The following is a 15,729-nucleotide window of genomic DNA, read 5'->3' as shown; positions in this document are numbered from 1 at the left end:
AAAAAAAAAAACTATAAAATTACGTAGCATTGTAGATAGATATATCTGAATAAAATCGATTAGGTTAAGATCGAAATTAGGAATTTGAATATGAAACTGTTAATGAATTGTACATATAAAAATTTAGCGATCTGAAATATTACATACCTTAATACATTGATTGATGTATGGAGACTTAATTACAGACCTTCGATTGATTCACGAACATTACAGATACAAACCCTCGTCCGACAACCGGTAATCCTCATCCATCATCGTCGGTCTTGAATCCCAAATTTATAAATGGTTCGATCCGTGATAATTTTGCGAACCCTAATTGCATCTGTTGAATAGGGGTGTTTAGAATACCACTTTGATTAGGTCTGGAAGAAGAATCGTAGAATGGATGAAGAAGATGAATTGATTTAGGGATTTAATCCGTATTTAGGTGGGTAAGGATCCGAATAGAAAAAATTAAGGTCCGCGTGTTTTGTTTTTTTAAGGGTAGGTATAATTTTGATTAAGAATTAAGAATGTTTTTAGTGTATGATTAGGCACGGTTGGATCAGGGGTATTATGCTTAATTATCTAATCTGTATTATGCTTAATTATCTAATCTAACGGTAATTAAGGGGTTTTGAAAATAATTATTATTAACTAATCGATACATAATGAATAGTGAAGTGATAGTGACATAGTAATTTTACCTGTTTAGATATTCGACGATAAAATACATCAATAGACTTGTTACAAATGGGTTAATATTGCCACTTTGACCAGAAATGGGTAATATTGACATTTCTACCACTCAAACTAGCTTCAATAAACAGCAAATATTTATATTAATAATTAATAATCACACACAACTGGTAAAGACTATAACTGAATAGCTGTCGCAAGCAACATCTACAGTCTACTGTTGCAACAACACCCATGATATAACGAGATATAAACCTGTTGAAAATTACAGTGTATTTTCCTGACATACAAAAAATATTTCTTCATACATTTTTGTTTAAATGACAATTGATAGTCTGCAATATCTACTAACAAAATCAACCAAAAGAAATGAAACCAAAATTGCATTATGCGATTAAAATCATAAATAAATATAACTCACGGCACTCGAGTCTTCGAGTACTTGGGAAAAGTCACAAACTGCAAACCCAAAAGAACACTTCTAATGCATAGCACGAGAATAGTGATTGTCATTTGGGTTCCTTTTGCCACTAAAAACTGCAAGGGCTTTCCTTACAGGTGGTTGCAGAGGAGCCCTCTTGTCTGTATGGTGAGTAAACAATTCATTTGTCGCAAAGATGTCATCCACCTATAAATATAAACTTCAATCAAATAAGCACATGAATATAAGCTTTTTTACAAACAGATGTAAATATTGGGAAAATGAACTTGAAATTGGTTGTGATTGTTGGGGTGCAAACCTATCCCACATAGGAGGGAGACAAAACAAATGTATGTATATAAGTCTAAGGGAAAGTCATTCTATCACCAATTGGTTTTAGAATAAGGATGGACTCTTGGGCTTATATTGCAGGACATTGTGTTTGGGCTATACGATCCTTAACAGTGATTAGAGTTGTATCTTAACTCCAGAATCGAGTTATGTAACAGTATTGTCTTTATCTAGTAAGAGCATCACAGTAATAGTTTCTCAAAAAAAAAAAAAAACGATTATTGGCGGGCCAACCTGAACTGACCCATTTAGACATGACTAAAAAAATTGAAATCTGATGTTGATTTAACATGATGAACTTTACCTCTTTATTCTTCTTTTTTGATTTGGGATGCAGAAATTTTTGTGGAAGTTGATCTTCGCGCAAAATAGGGTTCTTGGTTATAGCATTTCTTCCTCCTTGCGGGAGAGGCAATGAAAACTGCATAAAACACAAGCAAATATATATCATTAGTACATGACCCATCAAAATTTGTAAATAAACCATCGCAATGAAAAACAACACTACATGTTCAATTATTTTACGGAACTATCTTTAATATATGTGGCATGTGTTTTTATATGCCTTACAAGAGTATATCTACATGAAAACAAAATAAATCAGAGCTAGTCCTGCTTGATAAAAGATAACTCAAAGTAATAACCTTAGTGCCGCGCAACGATATACGTGGTCTACGAGATGCTATCGTAGCTCCATTTTCACCAACAGTTACAGCTACTTTCCGTAAAGTACCTCCATTCCCACAACTTGGACAAAATATCTTACCGACCTCCATTGTCACCTTAAAGCAAGCATGACATTTCAATACCCACCTGTCAATTAAGAAAACCAATGACTACGGGTGTTCATAATCATAATGCAAAGCTTATACATGAACAGGTGATCTTAGTCAACAGTATACAAATCACCAAATATGCAACAAAAATACAAATTGTAAGTGAGCATATAAATGTTGATACAAGAGCTATTACAAGTAAATATATTTAGATAATGTTAGGTGGAAATTAAAACTCATCTACTTAACCTATCAGGGCTACATTCTACACTAATGGATCCAGATGATTAAATCCAAATATTTGGCTAAAAACGGATGAGTGATCAGCAGTCTCCCAAAGTGCATACAACCTCTAAAGATAACTTTACTATAATATATGAAGCCAAGCTAAACTGCTGATAACTTGTTTTTGCAATCATATTTCATATAGAAACAATTTAAAGAAAAAAGATCGGAGTACAAATATTACAGATTCTGTCTCATTAACAGACCCGCCCATGTTTCCGTCACTACCAGCTTCAACAGTGTGAAAGAACAGAATAAGGCGAAAATAAAACAAACCTGTGCAACTCGCGTATCTGCATTCCTCCTGGTGCCACTAGCCGTAAACCCATCTGCAGAATAACATTCTGCATTGCAAAATCACCAGTAACACAAGCAACACTCGACTCTGAAAGTGACCTTATCATCCAACTCTGCTCACTGCTTTCATCATCTACAAATGATGCATCAATACTTTCATTGGTCTCACTGTTCATGTCCAACTGTTCAAACCGCTCAATCACATTTTTGGTCTCATCTAATTCACCATCTTCACAAGGCTTTACTGATTCTTCATTGAGCCTCATATTATCCAATGTTATTGAAAGATCTTCACCACCATCGTGTCCATCAGTTTCAGTCTTTTCTTTAACACTTAACTCATCTTCATGGATCAAATCCGGTAAACTTGCATCATCAATCTGCGAGTTTGCATCATTCTGATCATCTTTTACAGATGCTGCCTCGGACATTTCACGTCTAGCCTTCCTCCTTAAAAACCTCCTATGAGTGCTTCGACTAACAGCAGGGAGCCAATCATCTGCATTATCATCAACTTGCCCCTGTGATGCATCAATTCCCTCTGCAACCATCTTTTTCCCTTCAATAACAACTTCTTTCTTTTTAGGTAAATACTTTTTAGGTCTTCCAACAACACCATCATCACCATATTGTTGTTCAGACCCATCTGCTGATGCAGCATCTTCATTAATCTGATCCTTATCGCCAGGAATAACATTCATGTTTAAATCTTTCAATGGAAGAATTCTTGACTCGGGTCCTGAACCATCCCCAACTGCATGTTCTAATGCTTCCCATTGGGCTAAGTTAGGAACATTGGACCCCCAACCCGGTAACTCTTTCTCGGGAAGCCGTTTTACATTTACGGTGCGAATCGGTGGAGGCGCATCTCGAAGATGGCTAGTTCCATGAATCTGAGACTCCAATGTATGAGTCAAAGCAATTAGCTTAAGATCAACATCTGATAATGTTTGTAAATCTCCGGTTGCCTTCGCAAAGCTAATAACTACAAAACCATACACAAACACATTTTCTAGATTAATCCACATCCTTTCAACTAGTCTACTTTACACTCAAACAAATCATTAATCAACTTAGTCCCATCACTCAAATATACAACACACACATTCAAAGAAGTCTAATTTATAATAGGGATATTTCACTAAAAGGTAACCTTTTTACCTCAACTTCCTAATATAGGTAATGTATGTTTATTTTGATGTTTAAAGGATTGTTTAATCGAATGTTAATAAAAAAGAGGAGTATGTTTATTTTAAGTTAACTCCGTTGAAAAATTAACGATACTCCATTTTTTAAGTAAATCATATGCAAGCCTAATCATTGGCACTTACCTAAGGATAACGAACATATGCAAGCCTTGTAATTGGCACATACGTGTGTCGTTAATCTTCTACGAACATAACAAAAATTAAGTAGACATCCGGTTCTTAAGAATCATCATTCACGAGGACTATCCTCAGGTAAGTGCCAAGGATCAGGCTTGCATATGATTTACTTTAAAAATATAGGATATAGTTGATTTTTTAACAGAGAACTTAAAAGTGACGATACTCCTCTTTTTTATTAACATTTGATAAAACAATCCTTTGAACGTCAAAATAAACATAGATTACCTAAAATACAAAATAGATTACCTAAAATACAAAATTAAGGGTCAAAATAAACATAGATTACCTAAAAATACAAAATTAAGGTAAAAATGTTATGCCTTTTAATGGTTATAATTGAATAAATTATAAATGGTATTTATAACAAAATGTCATGTGATTCAGGTGAATGTCCTCAATAACACCAGAAATTATTTATAAGAAAAATCATTTTTCACAAAAACGAATTTAAGGATCGATTCAATAATTTAGGTTCCAAATAATCGAGAGAGAAAAAGCGAAATAAAACCTTTATCGAGTGATTCAGGTGAGGGTTCCATGTTATCAACGGTGAACGGAAGGAAATTGAGGCGGTGGCGCGAAGTAGGATCTCGTATTTCACGAATAACATCAGTAACGGAGACGAATTTATCGGCGGCGTGGTGCAACTGTTCACCGCCTTGTATAATTGCGTTTGCATCGATAACGGCGACGGCAATGCCTTTGGTGGATTTGCAGCTGCCGACGAGAGCTGCGGCTGATTGTGATTGATCATGGTGGTGATTATTAGGGTTTTCAGGTGGCGGTGGTTGTTTTACTATGTTGCTCCAGCATGTAGTTGGAACTGGATTTGGTGACTCCATGTAGGTTTTGTTGTGTGAAAAAAGATTGAATTAAAACCCTAGTTAGCAGTATGTATAAAAATACAAGCAGACAAGTAGAAGGTTATATACGGTTCGGTCCTTTATATATTTTCTTTTCTGTTTCTAGTCCCTAGAGTATAGACTATAGAGCATTTTGTAAGTACTTCGGGTGTGTTGAATCACACAAAATAAAAGTTAGTTTATGAGTTTAAAAAACTTATAAATATTGTTTGATTTAAAAAAATAAACTCATTACAAGTAGCTTACAGAAAAAATTACAGTTTATGACATGTACAATTAGTCAATTACTAAAAAGCCCTCCATTATAATTTTACATATTATTATTGTCCTATTTGGTCAATTTACTATAATAAGCTCAATTTCTATCTATTTTATCAAACACTTATGAAAAATAATAAGTTCTAGCTTCCAACTTCAAAAATAAACTTCTAACTTCAGCTAATTTTGTCTTATTATTTAAGTATTATATACGTAGTATAAAAGTTATTTTTTTAATTTTATAAAAAAAGTTTAAAAAAATCAATGTATGTAAATGGAAATGTTCATTTAGACCGGTGAACATGTTCAAGCTTGCTATAAAAAGCTAAAGTTCGAGCTCGTTAATTAAATGATATAAAAAATATGTTCAATACGCGAGCTCGAATTCCTTTAAGCTTGATTCGAATCGTGTTTTTGTTTTTAATAAATCGAGTCTGAGTAATTCACAACTATCTCGACTCATTTCCATGCTAGTAAGTAGTAACAATATCCTCCCTAATTATATATGTCAATAAATGAGCTTTCCTCTCTATATGCGTTATACGGAGTAGCTCCATAATGTTCTCTAGGGGTGTGCATGGTACGGGAACAAATCGAAAAAATCGAGGACCTGACAGAATTGATAAATCGTATAGTTTAACAATATGCACAACATATAAGTCTAAAAGATCATCATTTTCTAAAACCAATTGGTGATATAGGGACTCCCCCTTAGTCTTATATGCGTACATTTGTTTTTGTCCATGACCGATGTGGGATAACTTCCCAATACGCCCCCTCACATCGAGGCGTGGAACGGTTGTAGAGATGGCGGCAAGAGAAGAAGAAGAAAGTCTGACTCAATCTCTTTGTAGCGACGGCGGCACACACATGGCGGCCTGACTCGGACTCGCTGTAGAACAAACCGTCCACCTTAGCTATGATACCATGACAGAATTAATAAATCGTATAGTTCAACAACATGTCCAACATATAAGCCCAAGAGTCCATCCTTAGCTCTGATATATATTTTTATTTATATATATATATATATATCTTTGCTTTGATAACAAATCTCTCATCAATCGCAAGATCGTAAAGTTGAACACGTTGCTGAATAACAAAGTCAAAACTTTTACATGAAGACATTGTTTATATTTTTAGTTTTATCAATATTTGTATGTGTATCCGCAGAATATGTCTTTATATATTTTTATGTTTCAGTTTGAGCGTTTGTAACTTCCTCCCGCTCCAACTGCGGGGGAGTATTAGACTATTGTATTATAGGACGGCCCAATCCGATTGTATAGTGGGCTCGGTCCATTAGAATTTAGGTAGAATTAGGGTTTCGTTGTACTCTATATATAGTTGATTAATAATATGTTAATACCGACGGGTTTCTACTATCTTATATGGTATCAGATTCTTAGGTTTCTTCCGCTTCTTTTCTGCCGCCGCCACTGAAAACGGTTGGCCGCCGCCTTTCTACCTTCTTTCTTTTCGCGTTTCCCGTCCGCGAATTAAAAGTTCTTACCTTCAAACTTTCTTTTTCGACTTCACACACAGTGGCGATTCTAGAATGAAAACCTAATGGGGTCCTAATTTTTTTTTTTTCAAAACTAATTATAATTTGAGGGTACTCTAGTGGTTGTTTACCTTTAAATAACCATAAATTTTAAAAATATATGGGGTACTATGATTAAATTTAGCGGTGTCCTATACGATTTTAATAGTAGATCGTCTAAAAAAGTTTTAATTTAATGGGGTCATAGGACCCCACTCCACCAAGGGTGGAGTCGCCACTGTTCACACATAAGCCGTAATTTTCCTTTCGAATACAAAAGTACGTCTTCTGCAAATCATTGATATATATCGTGTATTTTATTCCAAGCAGAAAACCAACTTGTTGGTAGTTGCTGTACACATACATGTGTATTGAATTCACAACACATTAAACAAAAAATTGTTTTTCTCTCTTCTTCTTTTCTTTCTTTTCTCTCCGTTGCAGACCGAACAGGACTAGAACCGAACCGGACAGATGAGTTTCGGTACGGTCCATGGTCCTCAATTTTCATTTTTTTCGGTTTTCGGTACGGGACGGACCGAACCCGAAAAAACAGGAAACGGACCGGATCGAAATATTTACATTTTATTATGTAGATGAAAAGTTTAGGTAACAAGAAAGCACATCTCGAGCATATATGCAAATCAGTGCGTCTACTAAATTTCGACTTTTATCAAAACTTGAATAAACGTTTATCAAAGTTAAGATATAAAACATGTTACCTTTGTAAATTGTTTAAATTAAATAATTCATAAGGTATGCAGGTGTTGGATAAAAATTGAAAAATACATACAATTATTAAACAATAAAAGAAATAATTTCATGACAAAACCTACTTTATAGTAACAGCAAACTAAAACCCTATCAATAACAGATAACACCCAAACTATTACTACAAACTATCTATTATAAAATCTACCGAGGGAAAACAAGAAGCAAGTACCCAACTAATTAAATAATAAACTTTATACACTTAAAGGTAACTTAAAAGGTTTAATCTTCGTATAGACGTTCGCAAAGGCGGGATTTAACGTACGTAGTAATTGAAACGCGCTTTCTCACGCGCTATTTTACATATCGTATGATTATGAAACGGGAAGGTTCTTTTCCCAGAACCGAACCGAATTTTTGAGAACCGAACCGATATCATATGGTCCGGTCCTTGGTCCGACTTTTTAATATAAAATGGGACTCGGGACAGAACTGAACCGAGATAGTTTGGTCCGGTCCCGTACCACGCATAGCCCTAATGTTTTCTTGTAATATACAGAAATTCATATGTAAGCAAACTTTTTATTAATGAAATGAACCGTTACATGTACTTTTTTTGTCTTTAACATTCATGGTTAATGAAATGTGATCGTTGCCGATGAAGTACGAACGAACATTCAATCGTAACTGGAAGTTGCAGTTGAAACAAAAACTGCATCTGAAATTAGACCATTAATAAGAGTAAATAAATCACTTTATTGTACATTCTTTATTGTCTTATGGTAATGGTAATAGTACTGTAGATGCCTTGAAACCTCAATTAGTCAGACCAAGTAACCTTCATCCAACCACGGTCCTTTCTCGGTACACCGAGCGCCTCCCAAACCGCATGCGATGCATCCACAATATCATTCCTGCACGGCGGTTGATAAGCATGCTCATCATCACACCCCATCGTCGAATCACACTGATCGACCACCTTAGCTTGCACGCTCCTACCGTTACCATAAATCGTAATAAACTTAAGACACCTTTTCCCATTATTATACCAACCAGTCGATAATGCCACAACTTTACTCTTATCAGAATGAAATTTCTCGTCACATTGTGACGCCCACCCGCCATCACCACCCTTTTCGAAGCTGTTTAGTGTTAGGATAGCTTGCGTTCTTCGTGATACGGGTGGTGAGCAGCGGTATGTTTCGTAAAATTTCTCTTCTTTGCAGCATTCGGCCTCGTTATGGTAACAGTGGCCTCCTGGTGGTTTCTTACCCTTAAGGCGCCTGCTCGGGCTGCAAACTTGTGCTTCGATAATTGTAGCTAGACAAGAGATCGAAAGGAGCGCGATGAGGGCTAGAAGATTTGATTGGTTTGGTTTTGTCATGGTGTTAAATTGAGTGAACTAGTTGGTTAGGTTTGGAGATGAATTAAAACCATTAACATGAGCCAGTTTTATAGAGGTGGTTGCAAGTGTATGTTAAGTAACAAGAGGAGTTCTTTGTTTGACTTCCAAGTTTGTTGCACAAATCACAATTGCACCACAAAAGTTATATTATGGAATTTTGATAAAGGTATTAGTGTATTTTAGTAGTAGCTAAAGTTAGCAAAAGAATCTTTTCCTTCCTTTTATTTTACAAAAATGACTAAATGAGAGCTAGTTTTGTGACTTTTATCTACTCGAGTCTCTAATTAAAGTTTTAAACCATTTGATCATTGCGGTTTCAAATGACATGAATAGGAAAATGTTATCCAGCCTAAACCGAAATAAAAAATTATCCTTCGCGAGATACATGGAAAGGTCGCTTTCATAAAAGGGAACATGTTGTAAAAAATTACTGTTTTTTAAAGGCAAGTATATGACATTGAATACATCTCATTTGCCACGCACGCACCCGCTTTCGGACAGAAACCAGAACCACATTACAGGGATCCGAACCTTAAACCATCTCGAGGGGCAGGCGGGTCGAACTTGGGTCCTGAATACGAGTCGGTAAAACTTCCCCGGGGCAATCTGACTTTCAGGAAATATACTGTAATTATGAAAGAAAACATTTATAAGAATCTCCAAACTAAAGTACAATAAGGGAACATGTTAGTATTTGATGTTATAGTTTGACCTCTGCTAAGTTTCATAAGTTGTGAACATTACTATGTTCTTTTCCTTTCCTTTATAAAACCAACTTAATATGAATATATCAGCTACACAAATGACATTGTCCCTGTGGTTTTTCTTTTCATAAGGTTGCATATTTATATAATTCATTTTGAACTAAGAATGGTTATTCTCAGTCTTCACTTTTAAAATGTGTTGAAGATATGTATAACTATAATGTAGTTATCAGGGGCTCTTAGAGAGTGTGCAAGTGGGTCTAAAATTTTGAAAGACGCGAATGATCGAAAGAAAAAAATACATTAATTCTAAAACAATTTTGTGCAATTGAAAGTAAAGTAGACTAACTCAAATATTATGAAGCAAAAAAGAAGATAGCTGCAAATCCCTTTAATTGATGATACCTTGATTATTAATTATTTAATAATTTAAATAAGAGCAGTAACGATTGACGTTGAATATTTTATTAATGATGTATTGGAGCATATTGACTATAAAAATTTCAACGACTTTGCTTTCAAAATACTAAGTATGTCGTTTTAATTTAAAAAAAATAGTTTAAGTATAATGAAATGACAATTGTCTTTGAAAAAAACACTTTGATGTGATTTCTTTGAAAATATTTTGTTTGTTGATTACTTTCAGTAATATTAAATTTTTATATGCATTGAAAATTTTAATTTTTACGAGAACCGTTATATATCTCCAACGGTTCCTTATAAATTAATGTTACGGCCGTTTATATTATTAGTAGATATTTTTTTTTATAATGATCGATATACAACCGTTTATATTTTTGTCTATTGGCCCACTCCTTTCCCTTACACCATACACATAACGAACCCCCTTTGTCTTAGAAGTTGGACCCCGTCATGTAGAAGCCTTGGTTAAAATGAGCGCAAGTTCGAGTCCCACTCTTTCCAAAATTCCAAAGATTTACAACCCTTGACAAAGCGAAGTGGGATGATACTCGTTTCTACCACATGGGGTTATTCGGTGGAGGTATTTTACGAACATCCAGCTCTTACGGGATGAGTTTGTTATGTATCCAAGGGAAACATAGAGTTTTAGTATCCCTGCTGATCTATAAAGAACGAACACTACAATGGCGGAAACCATGATAGGTTGATGGCTATGTGAGTCATGACAAGCCATGGCAAACCCATATCAGCCGGTGTAAAAAGTAACCTGCTTATTGTCATATAGATTGTTCTTTCCTGTCAGAAAAGTTTTATTTGACCAAAATTGACAAGTTCGATGGATGTCTCTTGATGCCAAATCTTGTAAATATGGTCAATCTTACGTTGTCAGTTGTATCGTATCATCTGATTAAAGACATTAAAATTCAAGAAACATGAACTTGTGAAAAACTCCATAAACAAATACCAGAAATGAACATTAATCCATCCTCAAAGAAGATAACCTTTTCTGATCCCAACTCATCAAATGATACTAGCTACAAATGGGCAAAATCAAAAGATAAGTTTCTACAGCTAAACAAACATAAAGATGCCGACTTCAGTTGTTACAGATACATTAACACATAGCCCACCGATAATCTACACAATGCAATGTCTAGTTTAATTGAACTCCAGGACTCTTTTCGTCTCCCGAAGGTAGCTCAATTTCCTTTGGCTTATAATAATCTCCACCACCACCATACAAGAAACTTAAAACCACCACCTGCCACCAGCAACAAAATAAAAAGAGAATTTGTGATTATGGAGAAGATAAAAGTGAAGAGAACAATAGAAATGTGGGTCCGTTAATGATACCTGTATTAGGGTGGAGGCGATAAGTTTACCGCCAATGGCACCACCTATAACTTGACCATCAGAACTACATACAGACACACTAAGACTGCCAGTTCGGTTGCGGGGGCTTCCACTTTCAGCAAGCAGATAAGAACCCGATATGCAGAGTATCTCAAAACGACCCTAAAACAATTAATATAATGCAAGAATCATGGATCAAATTAGCTCAAAACCAGTCTGAGGTTTTGGTCTTACATTCATGTAATGCTGTAGTTGCTTATAAATTAATTTAGTTGAAAAGGCATTTTCGACCCATTTACACTTTTCAAAAATTTTTTAGCCATTTACGTATGAATGGGCAGAGTATGTTGCATCTCCAAAGAGTCAAAGAAATATAAATCTGATTAGCTAAAATAGCATTGGGCTGAAAGTCACCAGAGTCTAATTTATATAAATATATAATATATAACCTCCTAAATCAGTTTGTTCAAATAAAGTATTTTATTAAAGTAATGAAACATCTGCTACTGAATTTGACATCATGCTAATTCTGATGATTAAAAGATTTTGGACAGATATTATTTTACGTTAACTCAACTACACCCATTTTGACAACTAATTAATAACTACATGTTTTGACCCATTGCCCATTTTACCACCTTTATATTTTTCAAGTACAAAAAAAAAAAAAAGAAAGAAAAAAAAAGAGGGAGAGTGGGTTTTAACCTCATAAGTCACGGTACCACCAGAAGACGAAAATTGACGTAACGTCACAGCAGAAACACTACCATTGCCTGACAAGATGCACAAAGCCCTTTGCCTCTGTTGCGCAAAAGATAATATCTTTTCTGCAACATCCTAAAACATATACATTCAAATTCGCATATAGAATGATCAAATATAGAATCCAAAATCGTTGTTTAATAGGTAATTAATAACAACAAAGTACCAATAATACTATTCTGGTCCACAAGGTTCCTTTGATCAATCTAGATATAAAGATTATCACATACCTCTCCAATAGAAATATGGATTATATGAGGTGTGACAGCCGATCCTGCTGAATTATGCATCCATTCACCTGACATCATTTTTGGATAAAAAAAAAACAGTGGAAAAAAACACATTATAAGTATAAAGCCGAAGTGACGTTAGGATTGAAAATTCAACCTACATAGCTACTAAGCGATGGAACTTGTATGTTTATAAGAGAGTATCAACAATTATGACAAATGCATCTCAAGAGTTCGTACATGTTACTTAACGTGTATTAATTGTTGAACTAAACTATCTGTTGCATTCATTAGATTGACCAAAATGTGCTAAAATCAGAGTGATATGTTACGATCAACCGCTTATAAGGAATTCTAAAAGACTTGCAGACTTGTAGTTCATAACAAAACATTCATGCCCATGGAAGGACAATATATAATATATATTAAAACCTCTATGTGGCCAACTTTGTCCCATTTACTTTTTAATGGGTCGCTTAGGTTATGTATTATTTCTAGCAGCTCAAACAGGTAAGATTACAAAATTTAGCTAACATGGAAATGTATTGAATGAATCCAAAGTAACCCAAACGTGTATACTAAGTGTATACATCCTTCTGTCGCTATAATTAAAATAAAAAATAAAAACCTTATCACAAGAAATTAAGATTTATTTGTTGTCGGTCGTATTTAACCATTTTGACTCCAATTAGTCACAAATTTGACTCCAAACCAACTAAAACCATGACCATAAGCTATACATTACTATTTTCCAATGGCCCAACAGGGTTCAAGTTCCATACCACTTGGGTCAATCAAAGATACAAAGTAAAGTACTATAATAACGAAACAATCATACATACCCACAATACATTGATGTAAAATAGTAATCTACATAATTCCATATTATAATGCTGAGTAACTAACAACCGTCAACGTACCAACATTAGCAAGCTGTTGCTTCCGTCCACTACCAGGAGGCCTCCCTCTCTTTTTTTCCGGAGTCGGAGTATTTGGATCAGGCGATGCAACCGATGATGCAGGTTTTAGTCCCAACGCCATGTGAGACCCCTCAGGAGCATATTTTCTAGGTCTCCCTCTTCTTTTCTTTACAACACTCTCATTACCACTTCCAGGGGTGGGAATAGACACCACACCGCCACCGCGATCATCACTCCCACCGCCACTACCACCGCCATCCATATTAAATCCATGAGGGAAACCAGCAGGTGATGGGCTGTGTTCCAATTGAAATGGTGGGCCCATTGATGAAACTGCCCTCACATTAGTATGGCTATGTGAAGATAAATTAGGGTTCATTTGAGTCTTGAAACCAGGTGGCAGGGCACTGAAACCACCACCTGGATTACCCGACCCTGTATTCGACCCTGACCCATGAAACCCTTTATTGAGATAAAAGGATGGAATTCCTTCCCTTCCATCCATGCATTTACTCACTAATCTTCCACCCAACCCACAAAACTTACCAAATAACTAACCTCAACCCACCTCTAACTACTACAATTACCAAAATTCTAACCTAAAAAGCACAATTGAGCAAAACCCACAACGCAAAATTGGGAATTTGTCAAGGGTTTAACATGGGTTCTTCTGAACAGTTTGGAGAACCAATTTAACGCTAAAAGGTTACATAAACTAGCAAAAGACTGAACCTTTTTGAAGAAAGATTCAAGCTTTGTAATCTCAAACACCTACAAATCACACAATCAGACAAAGGTTAGAGTCCAATCAAAAGAATGTAAGGGAATATAAGCAATTAGGGCAAACAAACCTGTGTACGACGGTGAAACGGGAGTTTTTTTGGGCGATTTTGCAAGTGAATTGAAAAACCCTAAATTTGAAATTGAAGTTGTAGATGAAATTGATATAAGGAGGAGTTATGGGAAAGAGAAATAGGAAGGGAAAGGTAAAAGACAAAAGTAAAACGGGATTGAAGCGTTTTGAATTACTCCATATATTAGATATATTAGAGGAGAACAAGCTACAAGTAGGGGTGTTCAAAATATCCGAATCCGAAATCCGAATTCGAATTATCCGAAATCCGAATCCGAAAATATCCGAAAAATCGGATATCCGAAAATTCGGATATCCGAAAATCGGATATCCGATTTTTCGGATTCGGATATCGGATGGAGTTTTCAAAATTTTCGGATATTCGGATATCCGAATATCCGAAATTCCGAAAAAAATCCGAAAAAATCCGAAAATTATTCGAAAACTATCCGAAATATCCGAAAAAATATCCGAAATATCCGAAAAAATATCCGAAATATCCGAAAAATATCCAAATTATCCGAAAATATTGGAAGTTCTTAAAAAATATCGGATATTCGGATAATCCGATATCCGAATCCGAAATTTCGGATATCCGAAAATCGGATATCCGAAATTTCGGATTCGGATTTCGGATGGGGTTTTTCACTATCCGAATTTTCGGATATCCGAAAATTCGGATATCCGAATTTCGGATATCCGAAAATGAACACCCCTAGCTACAAGTGACAAAACCTTTTTGTTCTAACTTTTTAAACATTGATAAACAAAGCAATCGGCTGCAAAAATTCATCTAAAGTAGCACTATATAGTCAAACCTTACCTACTTTTTTTCAAGAAAATCGAATTTTATAGTATTACATTTTCCTCACATTTATTTATTTATGGATTCTTTTAATATCTAAAAATTCTAATTATTGTTAATTGCTACTTTTTTATGGTAGTTTTTTTTCTTTATTTATTTATTTATTTACGGTTTAGTGTGTTCATTGATGTTTTTAGTCGACGAATTTTTCTTATAACATATGTTATGTTATGCGTGTTTCAATTGGATGGTTTCTCTAGCTTTACATTGAAAACATCTTCTTGTTTGCTTCGTTTTAGTGTTTCCGAGGTGGTTTCATTGTACTCTTCTGCATAGTTCCTCACACATCTCGCAAAAGCATCATCCGACTCCAATGAATCACATGTTATTATTGAGTTTTTATTTGTACTTGGTTGTGACAATTTATTCTACCTAGCGGATTTGATTTCATATTCAGAGTCACCATACATCCTTGACTTATTTTGTCCTTGACGTGTCATCTTCTACAAATCGAGGGCGGAGTGTCTTTGATGCATGGTCATTTGATGTTTCAGACGATGTTTCGAACTTCAACTGTTCGTCCATTTGTTTGTGCGAATGCGTATGGTGAATTAGGTCCTCCTATGGGTATAGAGTTGATTCCATTTGCATCAAAATATCACTTGTTCGCGCCACTTAGTAAGATGACAATATACACAATGAT

The 15,729-nt window shown here is 35.1% G+C and overlaps 3 protein-coding genes across 3 annotated transcripts; all 3 read right to left on the bottom strand.

Moving 5' to 3' along the window:
* Window positions 1-891: 891 nt before the first annotated feature.
* LOC139840674 (RNA-binding NOB1-like protein) lies at window positions 892-5,049 on the bottom strand. The gene is made up of 5 exons (XM_071830925.1): window positions 4,705-5,049; window positions 2,788-3,793; window positions 2,095-2,263; window positions 1,755-1,871; window positions 892-1,306 (listed from the first exon to the last, which is right to left on the bottom strand). Exons 1-5 carry the CDS (start codon window positions 5,036-5,038, stop codon window positions 1,160-1,162), a joined length of 1,773 nt encoding a protein of 590 aa, XP_071687026.1. The 5' UTR covers window positions 5,039-5,049; the 3' UTR covers window positions 892-1,159.
* Window positions 5,050-8,391: 3,342 nt separating this feature from the next.
* LOC139840676 (kiwellin-1-like) lies at window positions 8,392-8,955 on the bottom strand. The gene has a single exon (XM_071830927.1). The coding sequence runs from the start codon at window positions 8,953-8,955 to the stop codon at window positions 8,392-8,394; it is 564 nt and encodes a 187-aa protein (XP_071687028.1).
* A 2,100-nt stretch (window positions 8,956-11,055) lies between these two features.
* On the bottom strand, window positions 11,056-14,404 carry LOC139839648 (AT-hook motif nuclear-localized protein 5-like). Its single transcript, XM_071829774.1, has 6 exons — window positions 14,220-14,404; window positions 13,369-14,139; window positions 12,449-12,516; window positions 12,162-12,293; window positions 11,457-11,618; window positions 11,056-11,364 (listed from the first exon to the last, which is right to left on the bottom strand). Exons 2-6 carry the CDS (start codon window positions 13,871-13,873, stop codon window positions 11,257-11,259), a joined length of 975 nt encoding a protein of 324 aa, XP_071685875.1. The 5' UTR covers window positions 13,874-14,139; window positions 14,220-14,404; the 3' UTR covers window positions 11,056-11,256.
* Between the last annotated feature and the right edge of the window lie 1,325 nt (window positions 14,405-15,729).

The sequence above is a fragment of the Rutidosis leptorrhynchoides genome, chromosome 4 (genome assembly GCF_046630445.1).
Source record: "Rutidosis leptorrhynchoides isolate AG116_Rl617_1_P2 chromosome 4, CSIRO_AGI_Rlap_v1, whole genome shotgun sequence".
Classification (NCBI taxonomy): Eukaryota; Viridiplantae; Streptophyta; class Magnoliopsida; order Asterales; family Asteraceae; genus Rutidosis; species Rutidosis leptorrhynchoides.
Note: the sequence above shows the minus strand (reverse complement) of the source record. Positions and strands in the feature narration are given on the sequence as shown.

Bases quoted from the DNA above. Each gene is read 5' to 3' on its own strand.
- LOC139840674 (XM_071830925.1), bottom strand. From the start codon at position 5,038: ATGGAGTCACCAAATCCAGTTCCAACTACATGCTGGAGCAACATAGTA. The intron at 2,264-2,787 runs GTTTGTTTTATT...CTTAATTGACAG, and splicing joins CAGATACGCGAGTTGCACAG to GTGGGTATTGAAATGTCATG. The intron at 1,307-1,754 runs GTAAAGTTCATC...TTATATTTATAG, and splicing joins CAAAAAAGAAGAATAAAGAG to GTGGATGACATCTTTGCGAC.
- LOC139840676 (XM_071830927.1), bottom strand. From the start codon at position 8,955: ATGACAAAACCAAACCAATCAAATCTTCTAGCCCTCATCGCGCTCCTT.
- LOC139839648 (XM_071829774.1), bottom strand. From the start codon at position 13,873: ATGGATGGAAGGGAAGGAATTCCATCCTTTTATCTCAATAAAGGGTTT. The intron at 11,619-12,161 runs GTTAAAACCCAC...TAATTGTTTTAG, and splicing joins GTGGTACCGTGACTTATGAG to GGTCGTTTTGAGATACTCTG. The intron at 11,365-11,456 runs GTATCATTAACG...TGCTGGTGGCAG, and splicing joins TCGCCTCCACCCTAATACAG to GTGGTGGTTTTAAGTTTCTT.